Source organism: Hippopotamus amphibius, chromosome 9 (genome assembly GCF_030028045.1).
Source record: "Hippopotamus amphibius kiboko isolate mHipAmp2 chromosome 9, mHipAmp2.hap2, whole genome shotgun sequence".
In the NCBI taxonomy this organism is placed as follows: domain Eukaryota; kingdom Metazoa; phylum Chordata; class Mammalia; order Artiodactyla; family Hippopotamidae; genus Hippopotamus; species Hippopotamus amphibius.
The window spans coordinates 23,841,113-23,864,409 of NC_080194.1; the positions used below are offsets into that span (position 1 = coordinate 23,841,113).

At 39.3% G+C, this 23,297-nt stretch overlaps 1 protein-coding gene across 3 annotated transcripts in view; it reads right to left on the reverse strand.

The window, feature by feature from the left end:
- Positions 1–23,297, reverse strand: part of NELL1 (neural EGFL like 1) — an 886,038-nt gene that overhangs the window by 456,893 nt on the left and 405,848 nt on the right. For all 3 annotated transcript variants that reach the window (XM_057749117.1, XM_057749116.1, XM_057749114.1), the window contains one exon: positions 19,148–19,273. In XM_057749117.1, coding sequence (XP_057605100.1) covers positions 19,148–19,273 — 126 coding nt within the window. The remainder of the gene's footprint in view (positions 1–19,147; positions 19,274–23,297) is intronic.

Sequence of the window (23,297 nt, forward strand, 5' to 3'; positions counted from 1 at the left end):
TTCACTTTGCCGTACAAGCAGAAAGTTACAACATTGTAAGGCAACTGTACTCCAATAAAAATTTAAAAATAAATAAATAAATGGCCTTAAAACAGAGGCCTCTACCCTCATTTTACCAAAGAAGAAAGTGGACACTTAAGTATTTTGTCCAAAGTCATAAAAACTTGAACAAGTTCAGACTGAAAGACTTCAAGCTGAGACTTGACTGTGGGTCTTCTGACATTTAGTCCCTGTTCTTTCTGTGATCCTCCATCAACTCTCTTCCCCTGCCCTCGCCCCCAGTACAGGCCAATCCTTGAGGAAAGGCAGCAATTATCATTACACTGTCCGCAGCTGTGTTGCTGCTTGGGCTCTGTGGGCATCAGTTCAAACAAAAAAGCAGGGTGAGTGCCAGAGGGGTGACATTTGTCAACAAGTCTTCAAAAGCATCTACAAAACTCAGCGTGTAAAGGACTTCAAAGGGGAGACCAGCTGTCCATCCTGAACTGGTTTCTCCCCTTCTTCACAGAAATCTCCCGATGTGCAAAGGAAGGTTCTTTGATCACTTGTATGATAATTCCAAGTCACAAGTTAATAGTGATTAATAAAACATCATTATGGCCTGAGTCAATATGCAGAAGTCACATGAAACATTCAGTGAAACAAACAGTACCAAAGAAAGCGTATTTCAGTAGCACTTCACACATTCTTTTAAAACATCTGTTTAAAAGTCGTTAAATATAAAACTCAAAGGCACCTTTAAAAATAAAGTTCTACAGATGAAACAAAACTGCAGTTGCTATACTCCAAATGATCATAGATGTGCACTTGAAAAAAAAAGGAATAAAATGTGTCTATTAGTATGTAAGGCATTGTGGATAAAGAGAGGAAAAGCCAAAATTCTTGGCTTCAAAGAGGTAAGAGCTTGGTGGGCCCTCTGAACGTCGATTTATAATCTAATATTCTCCTGTGATTGATGAGAAAACTGAGGCCCAAAGTGATTAAGGTGACTTACCCAAGGGCAGGTACTGTGTTAGTCTGGATTAAAATAAGCCTCTCTAGTAACCAACACAGAATTCTTTCCTCTCTACTCCATTCCTTTTGGCCAACTAATCACTGGCATTTGTTGTGAATGGTGACCCAAATTACTTTGCTTAGTATATGGATAGTAACATTGTTTCATTTTTTTAATAAATTTATTTATTTATTGTGTTTATTTATTGGCTGCATTGGGTCTTCGTTGCAGCGCACGGGCTTTCTCTAATTGTGGCAAGCAGGGGCTACTCTTCGTTGCAGTGTGTGGGCTTCTCTTGTTGCAGAGCACAAGCTCTAGGCACGTGGGCTTCAGTAGTTGTGGCACGTGGGCTCAAGAGTTGTGGCTCATGGCCTCTAGAGTGCAGGCTCAGTAGTTCTGGCACACGGGCTTAGTTGCTCCGCGGCATGTGGGATCTTCCTGAACCAGGACTCGAACCCATGTCCCCTGCATTGGCAGGTGGATTCTTAACCACTGTGCCACCAGGGAAATCCCAGTAACATTGTTTCTAAACATAAATTGTCAACACAATTATATCCACAGAGGCCATTTTCTGACTTTATCATATTTTATATATATATGTGTGTGTGTGTATATACATATACACACATATATTATATACTGTTATTATCTCTATATTAGAAATTATTTTCCAAAGTAAATAAATGGGTATCATATTTGGGTGAGCATGGACATCTTAGTTGCAGGAGGAACAAGTTCAACATGGGGCATTGTGATATCTGTCCTCCCCTGCCAGCACACCCTGGTACCTAGATGGTCAGTGTAGTACAACAGCCCAGGTCCAATCAGGTTTCAAGACAATTACCTTACACCACCAGATGTCCTCAGATAACCACTCCTTCTAATCCAAGCTGCACAGCTCATCAAGGCCCACCAGTCTGTTACCTATTGCTGAGCAGCCCAGTTAGGCACCATAACAACGTCACAGCGTCAGTTCTGTGTATTTCATACACGCAGTCCTCACCTTTCTTGTAGCTACAATAACAAAGCCAATTGATTGCAAAGCCCCAAAGAACATACTGCCAACCAACAAACACAAAATACTGACCTTGCAAAAGCCTGTGCGTGTTTGGGGACCAATCACATAATGGATTTGTCCTCAGCATTAAAAAGTCAGGGCTGTAACATTCTTTTCTTTTCTGAATTATTTATCAACAGCAGGGAAAATGGAATACCACAGATGTAAAAATAAAGAAAAAAGCAAAGCTCTTTCTGCTCCTTGGTTGCTTAGAGATATTTTCTGGCCCTGACTCTAGAGTTGCCACATTTACCCTGCGGAATTAAGTGTGTAGACCTTGTTAACAGCAGTGGGACATGAAAACTGAATTCCCTACACGCTGTGTTCAAACGCCCCTTCATGAACTCTATTCTTCTCAAAAGGGTATTGTCCTAGTAATAGCTGGGGCCATTAAAGCTTTGTTTTCCATTTAAAGAAAAAACACAGTAAGGCCCCATTTATTCAATGGCCCAACTGCTATCATCTTTAACTCTTGGGAAGACAGCCACCACCCACAGTCGATGCAAGAAGTCTCTGTGGCATGTAACCGCCATGAAATCCATGTACTTGATTTCACTGTAAAATACTAGAGACACTCGTAGGGTAGAGAAGAGCCAATGGGAGTTTACTGATTTAACAAGCCTCCTTATCTCACCCCGAGGCATTGGGTAGAAGACTGTTCTGCCCAACTGTTGTTTCCACAGCCTGGGACATTGTTATTCCAGGGATCAGCGTCGTTTACTCCCCTCACTCCTCTCATGTCTTCGCTTATTTGCACCTTATCTGTGAGACCTTTCCAGACCACTGCATGTAAAACTGCACCACCACTCACCCTAGCACACCCATCTCCTTCCCTCACTTTATTTCTCCCCATACTTATTGCCATCAGGCATGCTACACATTTCCTGTTCATGCTTGAGTCCACCCAATTAGGATGTAAGCTCCACTGATAGGAAAGTTTTTTCTGTTTTATTCACTAATATAATACAACATCTAGAATAATACCTGATGCTCAGTAGATTTCTCAATCAATAATTGTTTAATAAAGTAACGAATGAATAAATTGCTATCTGACAAAAACAGAATTTGCTGCCCAGTATGTGTGAAGGAAGCAATGAAAACCATGATGAATGTTATTTCTAGAGATGACTTAGTAACAGGAAGAGATATGTCCCCAATGGTATTTTTTTCCCAAATTTTTTTTTTGTGGCAAAGTTCACATTAACATAAAATTTGCCAGCATAACCATTTTTAAGTGTACAGTTTAGTGGTATCAAGTACTACATTCATATTGTTGTGCAAACATCACTACCATCCAGCTTCAGAACTCTTTTCATCTTGTAAAACTGAACCTGTCTACCCACTAAACCATAACTCCCCAGCCTTATGTAACAACCGCCCCTGTACTTTCTGTCTCTATGAATTTCACAACTCGAGATTCCACATACAGTAGAATCATTCTGTATTCGTGCTTTTGCGACTGGCTTATTTCACTTAGTATAATGTTCCCTATGATTCATCCATGATGTATGTGTCAGAATGTCCCTCCTTTTTAAGGCTGAATGGTACTCCATTGTATGGATATACTAGATTTTGCTTATTCATTTATCTGTCATGGGATACTTAAGTTGCTTTCACATTGTGGCTATTGTGATTAATGCTGCTATAAACATGTGTGCACAAATATCTCTTGAAGATCCTGTTTTCAATTATTTTGGGTATATACCTAAAAGTGGAATTGCTGGATCATATGATTTTTAATCTACTTTTAATTTTTTTGAGGGACTACCAAACTGGTCTCCACAGCAGCTACACCATTTTACACTCTCCCCAACAGTACACAAGAGCTCTAAATTTCTCCATATTCTTGCCAACAATTGTTCATTTCTGTTTTAAGTCACTTTTAACCCTCCATCCCTCATTCAAACCATCATTTGTTCAGGTCAGCCATAAATAATAACACACACATTAATGAAGCAAATATGAAAAGGGAAAAAATGAAAGAAGATTCGAGGGAAGAAGGTATAATAACACAATGAGAATACAGAGTCAGGAGAAAAAATGAGATGAGAAAAAATGAGATAAGATAAAATTAGACGTGTCCAAATAGCAGTAGAGCAAATGCAAAATTCCAGCAGCTTTGAGAGGTAAGCACAACTACATGCCAGTGCTATTTTGTGACTGGTTGGTTTTCTAAATCCTAAAAATAGATAGAGGGCACCTCTCTCTGGCCTCCCTCATGAGCTTGGCTCTAAAGCTGTGAGTTGCTCCAACTTGTCCTTAAAAAAAAATGGTTTGCTTGAGGCCAAGAGAAGCATGACAGGCTATATCTTCACTTGATCCCCTCCGCTGCACTGTAAGCCGCTCAGCCTGGGTTGCTGTGACCTAACAGTCATTTAGACCACACACTCTCTAACTTAGACAGGAACTGCCCCCTGATGCCCCTCTCACACTGACAGGCAGCGATGCTATCTGCTCTGAGCAATGCCACATTTTTCGTATAATGAAGTCAGATGGACCACCTGCTTGAAGAAAAACAAAATTCTCTTAATGAGAAAATAGCCTAAAGTTTTGGAGAAGCAAAAAGCAAGCGCTCTCTGGGCACATTTCTTCAACATCTCATCCAAATTCAGAATCAAATCACTGTAATTTGAAGGTATTTTCTGACGCCTTACACGTCTCTAACATCTCAGAAACTCCTGATACTTTAATGCTTTCCCTATATTTAACTGATCAACCAGAATGGGAAAATGAACGCCTAAAGGGGAAAAATAATTGCTATCTCATCTAGGAAGACCCTTTGAATTTTAAAAGGCAAAGAACTCAAAATATATATATAAATATGGAAAACACATCTCATAAACAAGGCAGGGGCTCGCTGGATCACCTCTGTCTAGTTACAAAGTGTTCTTACGTAAAATAATTACCCAAGGTCCTGACACCACCAAGATACGTGTTAACATTACACAGTTCTTTAGGGTCCTACTTTTCCCAGAAATGTCCTTTAATGAATAACACCTGAGAAGCCCTGATCCCTGCCCCTATATGAACCCCTAAGGATGTGTACAGTAAATCCCCTACATACGAACCTTCAAGTTGTGAAATTTCAAAGAGGTAAACATGCATCTGGTTCCAACAAGGAACCAGAATCTGCACCATCAACATCAGGTGTGAGTGAAATTGCAGCTCACCCTCCATCTCCTTGCTGACGCTCCTTCAGCTCTACCATCTCCCACCTCCTCTCCCTCCTCCAGTCAGTAACTCTTCTTGCCTGTTCACTCAATGCCAGCCCCTGGATGCCAGCTGTTGGACTGTACTACTGTACTTTTCAAGGTACCGTACTGTAAGACTTAAAATGTTTTTATTTTTTGTGTTTGTTTTTTATGTATTATTCATGTGAAAAGTAGTATAAATATATTACAGTACAGTACTATATAGCCGATTGTGTTCGTTAGGTACCTAGGCTAACTTTGCTGGACTCCCAAACAAACTGGACTTATAACATGTTCTTGGAAGGGAACTCGTTCGTATGTAGGGGACTTACTCTATTTCCTGCTTGGGGCTGGTCTGAGCTTTGCTCTGTGACTCACTCTTCATCCAAACTGAGGCAAAAACAACCATCACCATCCATCTTAATAAAGGAAGAATAAATACAAGTATGTGATAGACCCAAATGGAGACAGAGAAGCAACTGGATCTTAATACTTCTTCAATGTGGCAAAAGCTACAATAATGCATCCAGAGGAGAGGATATTTTGCAGCTGTGGACCGTTGTATTCTTATGTAACTTTACTAAATTGGCCAATGCTCGTGAAATAAGTAGAAACAATTAAAATACTAACTGACAGCTGCACTGATTTCCACAATGTAGAATACCCATGTAGGCATAGAAAACTTCAAACAGGTTTCAACTATGGATGGTTTCTAATTTCTAATGTAATAACATTGAAAAAATTCAATGTTATAATATGCACATATTACTTTTATAAAGAATCTTTTATTATTTTATTAAACTTGCTGTTGTCTTTACACATCTCTCTGTATGCTGCGAATTCCCTCCGAGGACATTTCCCCACAGTCAAAGACCCCAACTTACACCAAGTTTCTGACTGTACATCCTTGCCCTGAAAGCAACTGTCCCATAGCTGCCCCTAAGGATTAAACAGATGTCAGCCAGCAGAGCTGATCAATGCCAAAAGTATTCACAATTTAGGGGGCTTCTTTTCTCAGGGAATGAAAATGAATGTTTTAAAGGAGCTTATAGAACATATTCCAAAGCTCTGGTCTACATCAACTTACAAATGAATGACTCCAGAGGCAATATTTTTCTTTAAATAAAGGAATGTATTCCTTGCTAGTTACAAACCATTGTGAATCTACTTTTTGCTGGTCTCCTTAACCCATGAGCCCAAAGCATCTAACTGCAAGCTCCTGTTCCCAGAGAATCTGGACACTGTCTACAGACACTGAACTTCTAAAGACAAGCGCCTCTCCAGATGTATTTCAAAGAGCCTCAGTGTCCCTAGAAGTGCTTCTAGAGCCACTTGCTGAGAAGAAGGGAGAAAAAGAAATTTGTTTATCAGGTCTTAAGGTTTCAATGTTGAGCACTATCTCAGAGTCAGTCATTGGATCGGGCTTTCTCACGTGTTTAAACCCAACCTTCTCTCTTGGGGTTACAAACTGAGACATGGGGCACTTAGGGAATCACCCCTAGATCCCAAAGCTTATAAAGGGCAGAGCTGTGGGTTAAACAGGATTTGCTTGGCCCCAAGTCCCAGGCTCTGTCGTTCTAATAATGGCTGATGTTCACTGAGCCTCTGAAGTCCACGTTGCATTAGCATTTTAAAGGCATCTTCAGAAGAGCTCTGATGAAGGTTGAATTTGAGTCTCTGAAGGTAGAAGGCCTCCATTCCTATGTACCCCTACTCCAACACTCCCAAGACCTGTGGCTGCGGACAATTCCCTAACCTCCCTGAATCTCAAGATTACTCACCTGTAAAATAGAGATAGTAGTAGATGTTTGTTGAACATCTGCTCTGTGCTGAGTTCTCTTCCAACCACTTTAGAAATGTTATCTAATTTACTGCTCACAGGAGTTAGGGAGAAAAGTATGTCCATTTCCCCAACGTTGATTTAAGTTGACACTACTAATAAATGCCCAGAGTTGGGGCAGGAATCCAGAATTGACTCAGAGCCTTCTGTTTTTCCCTCTTCTACCCAGGTCACCTTCAGGTTTGTTGCAGATTCTCTTATGCCACCTCCCACCCTACAGCAAAATCAAACCTATTGAGACACTGCTGTGTGGAAAACACATTCTCCTTACCAAGCAGGAATTGATGCCCTTCTTTCTCCCAGCACCAGTGCTCTTTCCCACGGCTTTTATTACTCATACTTCACAATTTAGCACTTACCTATATGCCTTATAAAATTATTCTCCTAAAATGTAAATTGCTTGTCCCCCGAAGAGACCATAATTTCCTAGAGGTCAAGAACCATATCTTAAAGAATCACAGAATTAGAAAAGTAATAGCTTGCAAGATTACCTCTTTTTTTTAAATAAGCTGAACTCTTTTCAAAAGAAATCCTATCTAGAATCCCAGCTCCTCTGACTGAAAACTATTGAGCTAATTAATCCTTAATCTTTCGAGGTCCAAAGGAAAATGTTAAGACAGTGGCATTCATTCAGTAAGCTGGTGTCCAGGGTAGAACTAGAATCTATGTTGTCTCATTCTCATCCAGTGGTTGCTTTTATATTAAAATTCTCGGACTTTTCTGTCTCCCCTCAGTATGTCTCTTTGAGTTGGCCACAGTCCAGGAAAAAAAAAAAATGGACCAACAGCCTTGAATCTGGAAACACTTCCAGAAGAGCTTAAGAAAAATAGGGCAGGTAGGACCTGGCTATCAGATCACCTTCTGGGACTCTCAAAGGAGGAAAACAGCATTATAATTGCAAGTGTCCTTCAACTGCCATATTGGCCAATCAAATTACCCAGAAACATGATGAAGCAAAGCCATTGCTTTTAATCTCTTTAGTTCAGACTCCTAAATCTATGTCACTAAGGATGAAAGGCATTAGCACAACCAAATCATAAACATTTTTTTTAATTTAATTTAGTAGGATGACACTTAGGAGATTTTGGAGGAATAAACTCAGTGTCATCTTTATCTAGCATTTTCTATTTTCTAATATTTTAATAACACTTTTCTGATACTAAAACATAACACAGATTCACTTCACTGTATTCCATTTCACAGAAAACTTGGAAAACACATAAAGTGTAAAGATATCACGTATAATCTTCTACTCACAGATACTCTATGTTACCTATTTATCTGGGGGAATATTTCCTACCTATGTTTCTGTTTTAATGTACATCCATACATACTCTTTATTTATTGTTTTAATTGGAAAACAGTACACATACTGGTTGGAATTTCATCATTCTATATGATGAGAATTTTCCATTGACACTGAATAGTCTTCTAAACATTTTAGAATTCATTGTATTCCAATATGTGAATATATTGTAATTTATTCAATCAAACTTTCATTAGTTCAGATTTAGGCTGCTTCTAGCTTCTTTTCGTATGAATAATAGGTGGAATAAATGGCCACAATGAAAACCTTCTCACATAAGTAACTGTGACTGATTGTTTCTTTAGAATTAGTTGCTATAAATAAGCATTTCTAGGCTTTTTGATATATACTGTCAAATTATCCTCAAGAAAGTTTGTATCAATTTGTATTCTTATCAGCAATGTATGAAAAGGTACCTGTTTCCTAAACCATCTCCAAAACTGGGTGACTGACATAAATGTAAATAAATATAATATCTATCCATATATCTACACAGAGACAGGCACATACATAAATTTAGTATAATTAGCATCTAATTGCATTTCTTTTAACTACTCCTACTCTTTTTTTTTTAATTTTATTTATTATTTTGGGGGGGTACACCAAGTTCAATCATCTGTTTTTATACACATATCCCCGTATTCCCTCCCTCCCTTGACTCCCCCCCTACCCTCCCTTGACTCCCCCCCCACCCTCCCTTGAGTCCCCCCCACCCTCCCCGTCCCAGTCCTCTAAGGCATCTTCCATCCTCAAGTTGAACTCCCTTTGTTATACAACAAGTTCCCACTGGCTATCTACTTTACAGTTGGTAGTATATATATGTCTGTGCTACTCTCTCGCTTCGTCTCAGCTTCCCCTTCACCCCCCACCCCCACCCCAAACCTCGAGTTCTCCAGTCCATTCTCTGCACCTGCATCCTTGTTCTTGTCACTGAGTCCATCAGTACCATTTTTAGATTCCGTATATGTGAGTTAGCATACAATATTTGTCTTTCTCTTTCTGACTTACCTCACTCTGTATGCCAGACTCTAGGTCTATCCACCTCATTACATATAGCTCCATCTCATCCCTTTTTATAGCTGAGTAATATTCCATTGTATATATATGCCACATCTTCTTTATCCATTCGTTTGTTGATGGGCATTTAGGTTGCTTCCATGGCCTGGCTGTTGTAAATAGTGCTGCAATAAACATTATGACACATGTTTCTTTTGGGATTATGGTTTTCTTTGGGTATATGCCCAGGAAACTACTCCTACTCTTGATATAGTTTTCAAAGCTTTGAATATACTCTAATAGATGTTGTCAGCTGCCTATACAATTGTGGATCTATACATGAGGCCCACACACACATATCATCTCCTTCCTTGACAATAGAACCCAAATTTTGTTTAGATATAAGTTAGCCAAGTATTACAAAGGAAACCAGAACCTGCCCCACCTCAGGGATAAGTCTTGATTCAAGGTAATCCTATTTGCTTTTCTAAGGTATAATTTATTAACAATTTTGGCCAATGAGACATGAAAACAGATCTGCTGGAGATGGACTTCTGATAAAGTTATCCTTGTTCTTAACAAAGGACCCTAGGAAGGAAATCCTATTTTCCCTTATGCTTTTGGGACATTATTAAGTCAAGATCTGATGTATGGGGTTGCTTCGGCCAGCCTGAGACCTTGAAGGAAGCTAGATCAAGTTTCAAACTACCAAACTATTTATAAAGTAAAAAGTTGGAAATTATCTATGTCACTGAAAATGCCATAGAGCAGCTGAATTAACTAATTCTGGAAACACTGTCCTAGACTTTTTGCTATGAGAGAATAAATGTATCATTTAAGCCAATGGAGTTGGGCTTTTCTTAAATTATTATTTAAGCTAAAATCATCTGAACCTATTTACGTACACTGTCTCACTTTATCCTGTATATGAAGATGTACAGAGGATACTGAGGAAGAAAAGAAGTTAAATGGTTTTCCAATTAACAAAGTAAAAAAAAAGCACTGCCAATGCTTGAAGCCAATAGAATTTATACACTAGATTTTAACCATGAGAATTTAAAGCTTTCATTTTGGTCCAAGAATAAGTAACGTATATTTTCAATAATCTTACATAAAGGAAACATTATCCAAAGATATTCACTATACCTTAGAAAAGTATGGAAACAGCTAAACATATGCATTTATCAAGTCTTTAAGATGGAAATAAAGAATACATGACAGCAACGCTGGGTTATTCATTGTGTCGACTCAAATGTGGATATAAGCAGGGCTGCAAGGCTGGCCTCAACAGTGTTGTAAGAGCTAAAGCATCCTTAATGAAACCCCTTTATGTGAAAGCTTAATTGTGATTCTGCATGCACAGCTCTAACAATGGAGTGTACAGAAATACTAACAAGCCTTTTTATGATGAATTTGTCTCAAGGGCAACACAGTACTTAATAGGTTTGTGCACAAACACCCTGGGGGCAAGATCCATCATTTATTCTAGTTGGTTACAGCAGGCAATGTGGTTCAGATCCTTTATAATATGTGCTGATATTTAAAAAAGAGAAAAAACAAAAACAAAAACAAAAAACGGAAAAAAAAGAACACAACCTCTCAGTTAAACCCAACAAGGAAGCCAAACACCAGACAAATCCTTCATCCTAAAATCTCAAGGGAAATGCCCTTAAATATCCCTCCTAAGACATATTTCCTGGCTTTAAGAAACCTTAGCACTATTTTAACACTACTGTTGCTAAATGCAGTAAGTAACTGGTCTTTGGCTTTTCCAGGACTACATGTGGAAAAAGAAAATTGGTCTAGAAAACCAAGCATTCCATGAATTTCACCCCATGAACCCCCTTTAAAGGGGCCTATTGATTTTTTCCTGTTTTCTTCTTTTGTTGACTTTTTTCTTTCTTTCACATGTGATGGACAGAGAAGCCCAGTCACAAATTTGTATTGCAAGTAATGTAGCTTTCTATAATTTTTTCATTTCAGCTTAATGAATGGTTCTGAGCTCCTATTCTTCTGGACTAGTGGGGTAGTGGAAATGTTGCTTCAGTCATTTTGAGGGTTCTCTGCTTCCATCTGGCTGTGTCACGGCTCTAGAAGACTCCAAGTGACCAAGACACTCACAGAGAGAGATCAGTCTGGTCCTTGACCCATGGAACACACAGGTCATCATGGAGATGTCCCGTTTATCTTTAAGATAGATGTCCCATTTATCCTGGCATCATAACTGTCAGGACACAGTTGAAGATTTGGGACCTCCCCATGAGAGCCCACCTACAGAGCATCCCACAGCCTTTCTCTCTCCAGTCTTACACATCCCAGAAGGCAGCCTTGGAGGCAGAGCCCTTCCCTCCAGAAACCGATCGAGTCTCTGCTTTAATTACCTTCTGCCACCATGTCACCCACCACCCATTCAAAGGAATCCTTTTTTAGTCTACAATATAGAGGGCAATTCTCCTTTCTGATCCCCACCCCAATATTATGTCCAAACTCTAACCATCTCTGCTCTACAAAGGCAGGTGCCCTCAACCTTGACTGCATCACTTGAACATTTAAACAAAAACACTGAAGCCAGGTCACAACCCCAGACCAAACAAAAATCAAAACCTCAAGGGGTAAATCCCAGCCATCGACTTTTTAAAATTCATGTCCTAAGTGATTCTAATCTGAGATGAGGGCTGAGAACCTCTGCCCTAAAGGGTTAGAATTTTGGAATCCTGCTTCGGTACTTTCACATCCCTCCTCTGGAGGGGAAGGAGGGTGACAAAGTCTGCTTAAATAAAGGGAAGAAAAAAAAAAGAATACACCAGACAAATCAAAACAAAAGGCAAATGTCTCACAAAGAACACCAGAGTTTTTCATTGGGTTTTGAAATATCCAAAGTTACACATCTTATTTTGACTTTTCTTATTCAATAGATCCATAAATATAGTCTGTTATCTTTAATCAAACGTTTTACATTTTAAAGCATTTGAAGGAGTATTTCCCACTAAAGTAAAAGTAGCCTACAAGTCCACGACCGGAATTTTATTCTTATATCTGTATCACCTCTTGACCGAGAGGCAAGTAATTAGTAACGTGCACCTTTTACGATCCAGAGAGTCAAAAGTAAACGGGAGCAAATGTGTCCAACACAAGCACAGAGTCTGTGCTTAAAACATAAGGATAATCAGTGCATTATTTACTACCATGCTCAATCAAGGTGGAGGATTCTCTGCTTTACCTCCATTTCATACGGCTCTGCTCAATGAGGAAATATCAGATAGATCTGAAATGTTCTCTACTTCACCAACCTTAGTAGGAAAACATTTCCCAGAGAAATAGTCTAAAATTTTTTACATCTTTTAAACTGTTGTCTCACCCTTTCATTATGTGGTACTTAATTTAAACCATTAAATAGACTATTGTATCTAATTTTAAGCTTACCTGATTTCAAACATATACTTCCTTCAAGCCCTCTTCCATGCCAATATCAAAAAACATAAAAAAATCTCTTAGCAAGGTAATGGAAATCACATAGGATATTTGTTATCTCACTTGTTCCCTGTATTTCTTACCTTTACGGAAAGTTTTTGGCATAAAAATGAATGCTTACCCATTACTGTCAAGTATCTGTCTTATTGCTGCATGCTTTTATCGTAAATCACAAGTATCCTCTTTTAAAGCTGCCTGAGTATCCAATGATAACGTCTTATCAAACAACCTAAACACAGGAAGTTTAACTGGGGATAAATGAAAGTCAGGAGCCAATAAATCAAGCAGGTTGACCATTTCAAAAATCAAAGGGTCCAGGAAAGAGAAAAGCCCTCCCAACCTCAATTTTAGACACTCCTCCAGCTTTAAAATTCATAAAAGAGCAAGGGCAACTCAGGAATCTCTCATGGAACAGAAAGTGATTTAGAATCACACACAAATTCCAAGGCCAAAAACTCCCCCAGCGTCAAAGGTCCAATGTTTTCGATTTCAGCAACAGAAACTTTCCTAGAAAGAAGTGTGGCACCTCATACAAATTACACAGTTATGTCAGGGAACCCCCAGCTCCCTCCACCCCCAGCAATGATTAAGCTATAGCACATTTGAAAATTCTAGATAATTATTTTCAATGTTGAATCCTCAGAACTTTTATTAGCCCGTGAGATATGACTTTTTCACTTTTTAACCAGGAAAAAAGTAGGAAAGACGTAACATTTCTTTTCTGTTTGATATATTGTCTTTCCTCTCCAGCATCACGCTTGGCATCTGCTGTGTCTGATGCAGACTTTCTCAAAGAATTGTTGTTAGAGCAGAGAACTGGGAAAGGCAATTTTGGGGGCTCCTTCTCCAGAACTTCTCAAGGACCAACACTATAGGATGTAAAACACCCAATACTTATCTAAATTCTACTAAGACTTTGAAGAGGGATTGATTTGGTAAACGTGGAACATTTTTGATGGTGAATGCACATTTGAGTTTTCTCATTTGAAGACTTTGCCTCACCAACCATGAACTTCCTGGGCAAAGAGGTCATTTGTCGCAAATCTCTTTGGTCATATTTCTTAACATTCATGAGAGAGACTACCTGTATGTTGGATACATAAATGAATGAGTGAATTAATCATTCAATAAATCAATGTATCACCAAAGCTCATATAACCTCTCTAATGCTAGGCTAATTTTTGGTTGAATGGACATTTTCAATATGACTACTAACTTCTAAAATGTTAACACCAGAGTAAATCACAAACTAAAAAAAAAAAAGAAAGAGAGAGAGGAATGACCCAATGTACTTGGAAAATCAACTGAACAGTAGCAGCAGATACTAATTGATTTGGGACAGGGACTAGAGTGATCTTTGGAAATAAGAATGTCAATAATGAGAAATGCCATGTCAGGAACTCAGGGAAAACAAAAGGATGTCTTCAGGCCTGTCAATTTTTCCTAGCAAATTTCTTCTGGAAACAGAGCATCTGAAAAGACATCTTACAGTGGCAGACATCTATTATACTCATCATTTATTACCTAGGCTAATAACCACTTGGGGGAAGAAGTCTTATTTGCCAATAGAGAAATGACAGAGATTAGAGGTGTGGACCTGCTCTATCTTGGAGAGTAAAGAGCACATTTGGCCTAACAGGCTTATTTTCAGGACACCAAGGTAAATGTCAGAGTTCCAGCTTACTATTAATGTGTCTAATGGAGGCCCTTGAATCTGGTATAGAAGAAAAACGACCTCATTCCCATCGGTATTCCATAGTCCCATTCATATCCCATCCATATTCCCAAATTTCTACTTTATATGCATGCTAACATGCCTCAGTGAACTCCGATAGCTCCTCTTGGCTTGCAAAAACATTCCAAATGCTCCATCCTGACAATCAAACACCCTTTTCTTATTGCATTTTGCTTGAACTTCCATCACAGCACTTAGTACAATGTGCCTAAGACCATAATATTTTAAGACTGCTTTCCCCACCGCATTGTGAATTACAACTAAAAAATAGTTACTTTAATCAACAGCTGCTGGTGTCAATGGAAACAAAATTTGTTAAGAATCTATTAAGTGTCATTCACTATGGTATTTTTTAGCACCACTCACCAAATGCATCTGGTTATCAAACCCTCTAGGCACAAGGTAGGAAGGCCTTTCCTCTTTTCCTTGTAGTTGGTTGAGGACTGGTGACTAGTTATAGTCAATCAATGAGTTGAAGGTCAAAGGGATTTGGTTAGAATATTTAGTGGCTGATACAAGACCCTCCAGGATCTCTCTTCCCTGTCTTGGTGACTAGCAATGTTCACAATAGTGACTATTTCATCAGCTTGTATCCCAAAGTCATTATGATAAGCAGAGCACCAGTCCTGTTGACCAGTGAAATACATGAGCAGCAAATAAAACCTGATTAAGTCGCTCGTATTTGAGGTTGTCACTGCAGAACATCCTAACCTGACTGGTACAAGGGCCATGATAAGTATTTTCACATATATTATTTGATTTCCACGATAACCTATAGGCACAACATATATGAGCAATGTTTTATAAGTGAGATTTAGAGAAGTAAACAATTAGCTCAAGGTCAAGTAGCTTTATTCATTCCCTCATTCAACATTTATTGAGCACTTCTCTGTGCCAGGCTGTGTTCTAAGTGGCTAAGGTAGAGCAGTGAACAAAAGGGAAAGGATCCCTGCTCTCAAAGCTTACATTCTAATAAGAAGAGATAAATTTTTAAAAATCACATATAAATAATAGAAACTCCAAATGGTGACAAGTGATATCAGAGGATTCAAATCAGGCACTATGACAGATAAATGGGCGGCTAATTATATGAATCAGGGAAAGCCTCTCTGGGCTGATCACTTTTAGGCTGAGACATGAATGCCAAGAAAGCCAGGTATGCAGATAGCAAAAGGAAAGGACTTCTAAGAAGGAGCAACAGCTCATGCAAAGGTCCTAAGGCAGAACAAGCCTGTTGAATGCAAAAACAAAGTCAAAAGCTTGGGCGACCACCTCATAATGGACAAGGATGGAAATGGTACAAGACAAAGTCAGAGAGGCAGAAAGGACAAAAGTCACATAGGGTTTTACATCAAAATAAGGAGAATGAATTTGATTTTCTGAGTAACGGAAAACTACAAGAGATCTTTAGAAAGGTCTGTTTTTAAAAGTTTGCCCACATTGCTCTGTGAAGAGAGTTACAGTAGAGCAAGCCTGGGGCAGGAAGTCCAGAATGGTAACCACTGTGGCAGTCTAGTAGTTTGGTAGTAGAGGATATGGATGGAAGTGGATGAAGTGGACAGACTTAGGACAGGGTGTGGAGGATAGATTCAACAAGTCTGATGTACAGACTGAAAGTAGAGGGATAAGAAAAGGAAAGCACTCAAGTATCACCCATGACTTCTTGGCTTGAAAAATTAGATAGATGGTGCTTTAATCTGCTGAGATGCGGAAAACTGGAAGAGAAGGAGGGTTTGCAGAGGTGGAAGGAAATCGAGAGTTCTGTCTCACACATGTTAATATGAAATGCCTATTAGACACCTATGTGTACATGTCCAGTTGAATATGATGCAAAAGCTCAGGAGAAAGACTGGAGCTGGACAGAAATTTAGGAGTTATTGACAGAGATGCTGTAAAGTCATAATACTGAATGAAGGCATCTGAAAAGATTGTGCAGATGAACAAGAGAAAAAGGTCCAGGGCAGAGCTCTACAGTACTCTACCCTTTAAGATATCAGCAGAAGAAGAAAGAATAATAGCTAGGGACACTGAGAAGGAGTGACCAATGACATAGAAGGAAAATCAGGAAACGTGTGTCTCAGAAGTCAAGAAAATAATGTTCTTTAAAAAGGAAGATGTAGTCAGCTTTGCTAAATGCTGCTGAGAGGTCACAAAAGATAACAAGATTAGACTGAGCAAAACGGAGCTCATGGTTGACCTTGATAAATGAACTCTCTGCCAAATGCTGAGTCTGGAAGACTTAGTGGGATGGGCTGAAGAGGGGATGTAAGGTAAGTACCTGTAATGAAGACAATAACCACTGACAATTCAATTAAGAAGTCTGCTGTGAACAGAAGCAGAAAAATGGGCAGGAGATAAGAAGAAATCTGGGATCAATGGAAGATTTTTTTTAAAGATAAATATCTTATCCCCAGTTCTATGACCTGTGGGGAAAGTCCAAAGCCCTCATCAAGATTTCTGACACTCCTGAGAGGAGGCCATGGTGACTGTGATGCATTTATGTCTGTATAAATGTACTTTTCAGGGCAGGGAAAAGATAGGAATGGTTAATTCTGCCGCTGAGGTCACGACATCCTATACACACATGTACCATTCCTGCTGTCCTTCATTAAGCTGCATTCACTGGGGTGGGAAGGACGGGGGTCTCACCCAGTCTGCAAAGTGGCAGACTTTGCTGAAGGTTGGAGGGTCATGAGGAAGGCTTGCATGGCACACTATACAGCAAAACCACCACAACGAAAACCCTCGCATTAAATATTCCCATCCTTACAAGTCCTTTCAGCCATCCTTTCACTGAGCCGTTTCCACTGACCCCTGTCCTCCAAAGCACCCAGCCTTCTGCTCTCTGAATGGTTCCTCTCTCCTCCCTCTCTTTTTCTCTCCTTTGTTCAAACTTTTCTATTCTCTCTTATACAAAATATACACACAAACAAAACAAAATATGTGTGTATAAAATTGTTCCCTCAGGACTACTCTATTTCTTTTTTGGATGGGGTACCCACTGATACCCATACCCTTGCCTTTTACTCCAAACACCACAACTCTCTTTCTAAAAGTAACTATGGAGCTAGTTCTTAAAATAATACATTTTCCGTCTTGTTCCTATATGCAAACTACCAGGCAGAGCACCTGTCCTTAACAGGCTTTCAACAGGCACCAGCTATTGCCTTCCTCCTTCCGTGAAACAAAACAAAACAAAACAAGAGTGGAGGCGTTATATATTCTGATATAATTTCAACGAGGCCTTTCCACCCAGCAGTGTCTTAATTAGGTCTGAGTTACATGATATGGTGCAGCTGTGCTGGGAGACAATTCACTGCCTTTGCCTCGTGTCAGGGTGAACATTAGTCAAGACCGGGATAGACCACTAAGAACAGACCAATAGTCATCTATAATATCACAGATTTTTAGATTGTGTTTGTTTACAGGTCCAAAAGAGTTTTGCCCCCTTAAAATGTTTGGATCATGGCATAATATTTATGAAACCTCTTTTTTCTCACTAGGAATTTTGTAATAATATGTAAAAGACAGATAAATGAGATTTGACCTACTGTGGGAGTCAGAAACTTGCATCAATCTGAAATCACTAGTCCTTTAACCAAAGAACAGTAACTTAAAAATATGCAACAATCAATGGCAAAGGTATTTGGACATGCAAACATACTTCTCTAGCTTTTATGATTTTTGCAGTTCTGAAAAGGCCATTCAAAATAAAATTTATTAAGAAAAGAGTGGCATTCCATTGTGAGTGAAGGAATCATTTTTTATATGCCAAAGTCATTAGAACAAAGAGAAAGATGCAAGAGTCAGAAAAATATACAACATGACTGAAATCTTGTAGTCAAGGAGCCCTTTTCTTATAGGTTACAGATTAGGCATTTGAAGACATTTCATCCAAGAGAAGACAGACTCAGAAGCTTCTGCCACCCTCAGTCTTCAAGATTTGAATGATAATGAAAACCCAAACCAAATGCCCACCAAGCCAGCATTGATCACACACAGGCACCAACCACAATGCCTGGAGTTCCAGTTTAGTGCTGACAGCCCAGTGATAAAGGGAGAAGAGGGAGGAAACTGACAATAAGTATATGTCAGTGAAAAGTCTTGACTGGCTCCCATATACCCAATCCCTGCGCATCCAGTACTCTAGCTCCCACTTTAAATTTAACCTCTTGTCTTTACCAATGAGAACAAAGTACACTTTCTCATATACAAAAATATTTCACCATGATGGAAGGAAAATAGTTTGATACTTTTTGGAACTGATGTCTCTAAGTTCTTCAGTGTTACCAGAGGCAACTGGGACTTCAATTTCAAATCACACACCCATGCATGCTTGCACACACGCAGAGGCAGAAATACTGGGAGTGGAAATAAATTATGCAGACAAAATTTCTTTTATCACTTTCTTTCTAAAAAGTTGGTGGTAAGATAATGCAAGAGAAGAACTAGTTAGTTAACAACAGTACTCAGTGTACTTGGAGGTAAATGTAAGAACACAGATACAGTGCAAAAAGGAATTGAATCAGAAAAGCAACATTGCTTCTTAACGCTCACCTGTACAAGAGAAGTCATCCACACGAATGTATCCCGGGACACAGTCACAGCGATATAACCCGGGCAGGTTGACACACACAGTGTTGGCATGGCAGTAATGCATCTTGGCCGCACACTCATCAATATCTGAAGTGGAAAAAAAAAAGAAGCAATATCACGGTTAGTCGAATGATTGAACCAGAATGTAATCATCTTACAATGAAATTAGAAAAAGCGACTGCCCATTGAAGCCAAGAGAAAAAGCAAGATGCATTAAACAGAAAAGCTTAAGCGCAAATTCAGCTGGTGCAGAAGATCCCATCTTAAGCTGAAAATATTTCTAGAAAGATGCATGGTGGGACACAACAGTGAAGAACCCAAGTATGAAGACTGAATCTATTATTATTTATCTCTCACCAAGAAGGATGCTTGATTTAAATGTCCAAAATCAACGACTTCTGTGTCCAGGCATTGATACCAATGAATATTTATTAGGTGTCCACCGTAAATGATGTTGCTTTTATCAGAGAGATCAAGGGAGTCCAGCCCCTCTCTGCTTGTTTTTCTTACTAAGACATGCTTTAATCCATCTGTTACAAAATGATGGTGTAGCCACTTTCTCCCATGTTGTACTGTGAATACAGATAGCAGCTATTGTCTAATGAAAATTAATGTCTTTCATCCCTTGACCTGGAGATGCATTCCATGTGATAGAATAATGGGATGATTCAACAAAAAGATCCTTTTCTCTTTGAAATGGAGATCAGAGCATCACCTGCCTTCTCATAAAAAGTTCATTATAAGAATTAAAATACCTACAACCTTAAGTACAGGCCTTAGCCTTTTCTGGGGTTTATGTTTTCAAAAATGGCTTTATGTTCATTTTACTCAGACTGCTAAAGTGTGACTGACAAGGAGAGGGAAGGATAAAAACACATCATGAGAATCCAAAATAGACAATACGAGTTCTAGCTCCAGTCCTGCTAGTTACTAGCAGGTGACCTGCAGTCAACCACTCTGAGTCCCAGAACCCTCATCAGTTTGTCTTAAGGGTCAGTTCTGAGTTTACTGCCTTATATCTTTAAATGCACCATCTAATTTAACCCAAATATAATTCCATGAGTGAAGTATAGCACTGCCCTGTTTTTAAAGACTAGAAAATTGAGGCTTAAAGAAGTAAAATGTCTGACATTAAGTCATCCTGTTAAAACACGCCACACCCAGGATATGAACTCAAAAGTCAAACTCTTATTTACTATGATTACTTCATGACAGCACTTTGAAAATGAAACGAGTCAAATGTAGTGGCAGGGGGTTGACAGCTGGGAAGACTGCATGAGTGGGACCAGGGGCCTGTGCGAACTCTTTGAACTTTCTGTTCAATTCTATTGTGAACTTGAAACTGCTCAAAAAAATACAAAGTCAACTAAAAATGGATAAATTGGAAATTTAAAAAAATTAATTGCCTAAATAAGAAAAGATAATCATTGAAATCCTAGTAATCTTCATGTACAGAAACTAAGATAAAAACAGCCATATTGAATCACTAGAAAACTCATTTACTTACTTTAAAAATAAACATAGATGCATTTCTTTCCTAATAAACATCCTGAAATAACATCAGATTCTTTTCAGTACAGAGATATGTTAGCCTATACATGAAAGCTAATATGGGGTAATTGAGGAGCTGAAAGACGACTCATAGTTAGCAAGACTTCTGTAAATACAAGAAACAAACACCAAAATTTAGTGAAATGATCCAGGCAATCAATACAATATTCTACCTGCACAATATCATGTGTTTCCAAAACAAATGGACAACAGGAATATAAAAACTATATAATAAGCTTGGGCATGGAGGGGACTCTCCCAGGAGTCTGAGATAGGATAGTAACTGCACACAAACATTAGATGTATTTCAGATCTTTCTGACAGTCAAGGCATTAGAATTCTTAAACAAGGTTGTTCCTTACATCGTTAAAGCATTTTGCTGTACAGAAGAGTGGGTATCATGAAAGTCAAGAGGAAAAGTGTTTCAAGAAAGGAGTAATAGTTTTGTCACCTGATGCTGAAAAAGTTGAATAAGATAGAGACAGATATTACCCATTGGATTTGACCTGATAAGAGTAGTTTGGGGAAACTGGCTGGCAAACCCTGACTGGAGTCAAAGAAAGAATGAAAGATGAAGGAGACAGAAAAACAAAGCAAACTTTGGGGGATATTTTGCCATCAAGAGAAGAAAAAATGAAGTAGTGGCTCTAGGGAGACTCGATGTTGAAACAGAGTCTTGTTTAAAGGCTCTCTTATGATGGAAAAGATCACAGCGTGTTTATACACCGTTGGGAATGATTCAACACTAGTGAAGAAATGATGATACAGAAGAGAGAGCAGATCTTTCCAGGAGCCAGGTCCTTGAGGAGGCAAAAGAAGTTGAGTTCCAGTCCACAGACAGAGCAAGTCATCTTTACAAAAAGAATGAAACCCAGAGAGAAGGGAAGAGGTGGAGATACGCTGGCATATTTGGTGGTGGAAAGATGAAGTAGTTCTCCTTTGCTTGTTTTTTTATTTTCTCAGTGAAATGAGAAAAGGGATTACCACCTGAGAATTAGGAGAGGAAGGAGGTATTGGATGTTTAAGGAAAGGGGAAAAGGTATGAAATCATTTTGGAAAGAAGGAAAGAGAATTTACTGGGGAGTATAGTAGGTGGCTGCAGAGGCACACGTGATTTGCGGCCATAAGTGTTAAGTGAGAGCAGTCAGCGTGGCCATGTGTTTTTCTCCGGTCTCATCCAGATATTTGGGGTAGGAAAGGGTACTTGGAAAGTTAGGTGTATCCAGAGATGAGTTTTTAGATGAATAGGGTGGGAAGCAGAGAAACAAGGGAACTAGTTGTAGAGAAAGAGCTGATGATAATGAGATACCAAGGAACCTCAGCTATTAAGGACAGAAGTAAGGTCAGGAAGAGGGAGGTGGACAGCTGAAATGGACTGAATGTTATGGTGGATCTGAACTACCCAGATCTCTCTCCAAAACGAAGAACTTATTCCCCCAGCTGCCTGAAGTACTACCCGCTAATGATCTTCAGCTCTTAGCCTTTAAGGAAAACTGTCCTTGACTGAATCGAGCTGCCTCACCCTTAGTCACACTCCCATCCTGAGGACAGCCTTCAGTGAAGGCTGGTTCTCCTTCACCCCAACTCAAGTTAAGTGTAAAGGACTATCCCAGGTTCAGAGAACTCAATGAGATGAGCTAACTCCTCCCTCTGCCCAATCCTGTATCCTTCCCATCCCTCACAGGTGCTCGTCCCTGTAGCACTCCCTAATATACTTCCTGCATGCCAGTCTCCATCTCAGAGTTCGTTTCCTAGGGAACCCTAACTGCAACAGGAATCCTGATGGAGGCAAGGAGCTATTCCAGTGAGAGTACTGGAGTGTGTGAGCTGGAAAGCTAGGAGATGGAGTCATAGAGTAATGTGCTTGACATTAAGATTTTGAAGGTGATTTAGTTGTTATTGACTACAAGGTCTTTCATATGACTAAGTGAGAGTGGAAGAATAGATCATTGTAAGTGAGAGGTTGGGACACCAAAGAAAAAAAAAAAGCATTAATAATGTTCATCCAATATTACCACTTTCCGTCCTCCTGGGCACATAATACAGTTGTACCTTCCCATCCTCTCCAAAGCTAAGCATGGCTATATGACAGAGCGTAAATCTGAGCAGAAGCGTACCACCTCTAGGTGGAAAGATTAAGGGCCAGCATCAGGCTTAACACATTTCCTTCTTCCCGTCTTGGAAATTATGGAAGCACAGAAATGGAGACTCTTTCAGCCTGGGTCCCTGAGTGAGGAGCAGGTCACCAGACCAGCATGGTGGACATGTTGCACGACCTAGAAATATGCTTTTGTTAGTTTAAGCCATTGAGCCCACTCTGACCAGTACAGAGAATGACCGTGAGAAGCATCTCAAAGGAGATCATTAAGCTTGATTTTGAAAAATGAACAGAAATTCAGCTTACAGAATGGAGGTGAGGAAACAGAAGGGAAACGACAAGGGCTAAACTTTTTGTCTTTGCAGAGTTAGGAAGGGAGAGGATCATTTAGTCTGCATATTCAAAGAACACAAATTAGCTCTCTACGACACTTTGAGGCAGAGTGATGAACAAAACGCCATC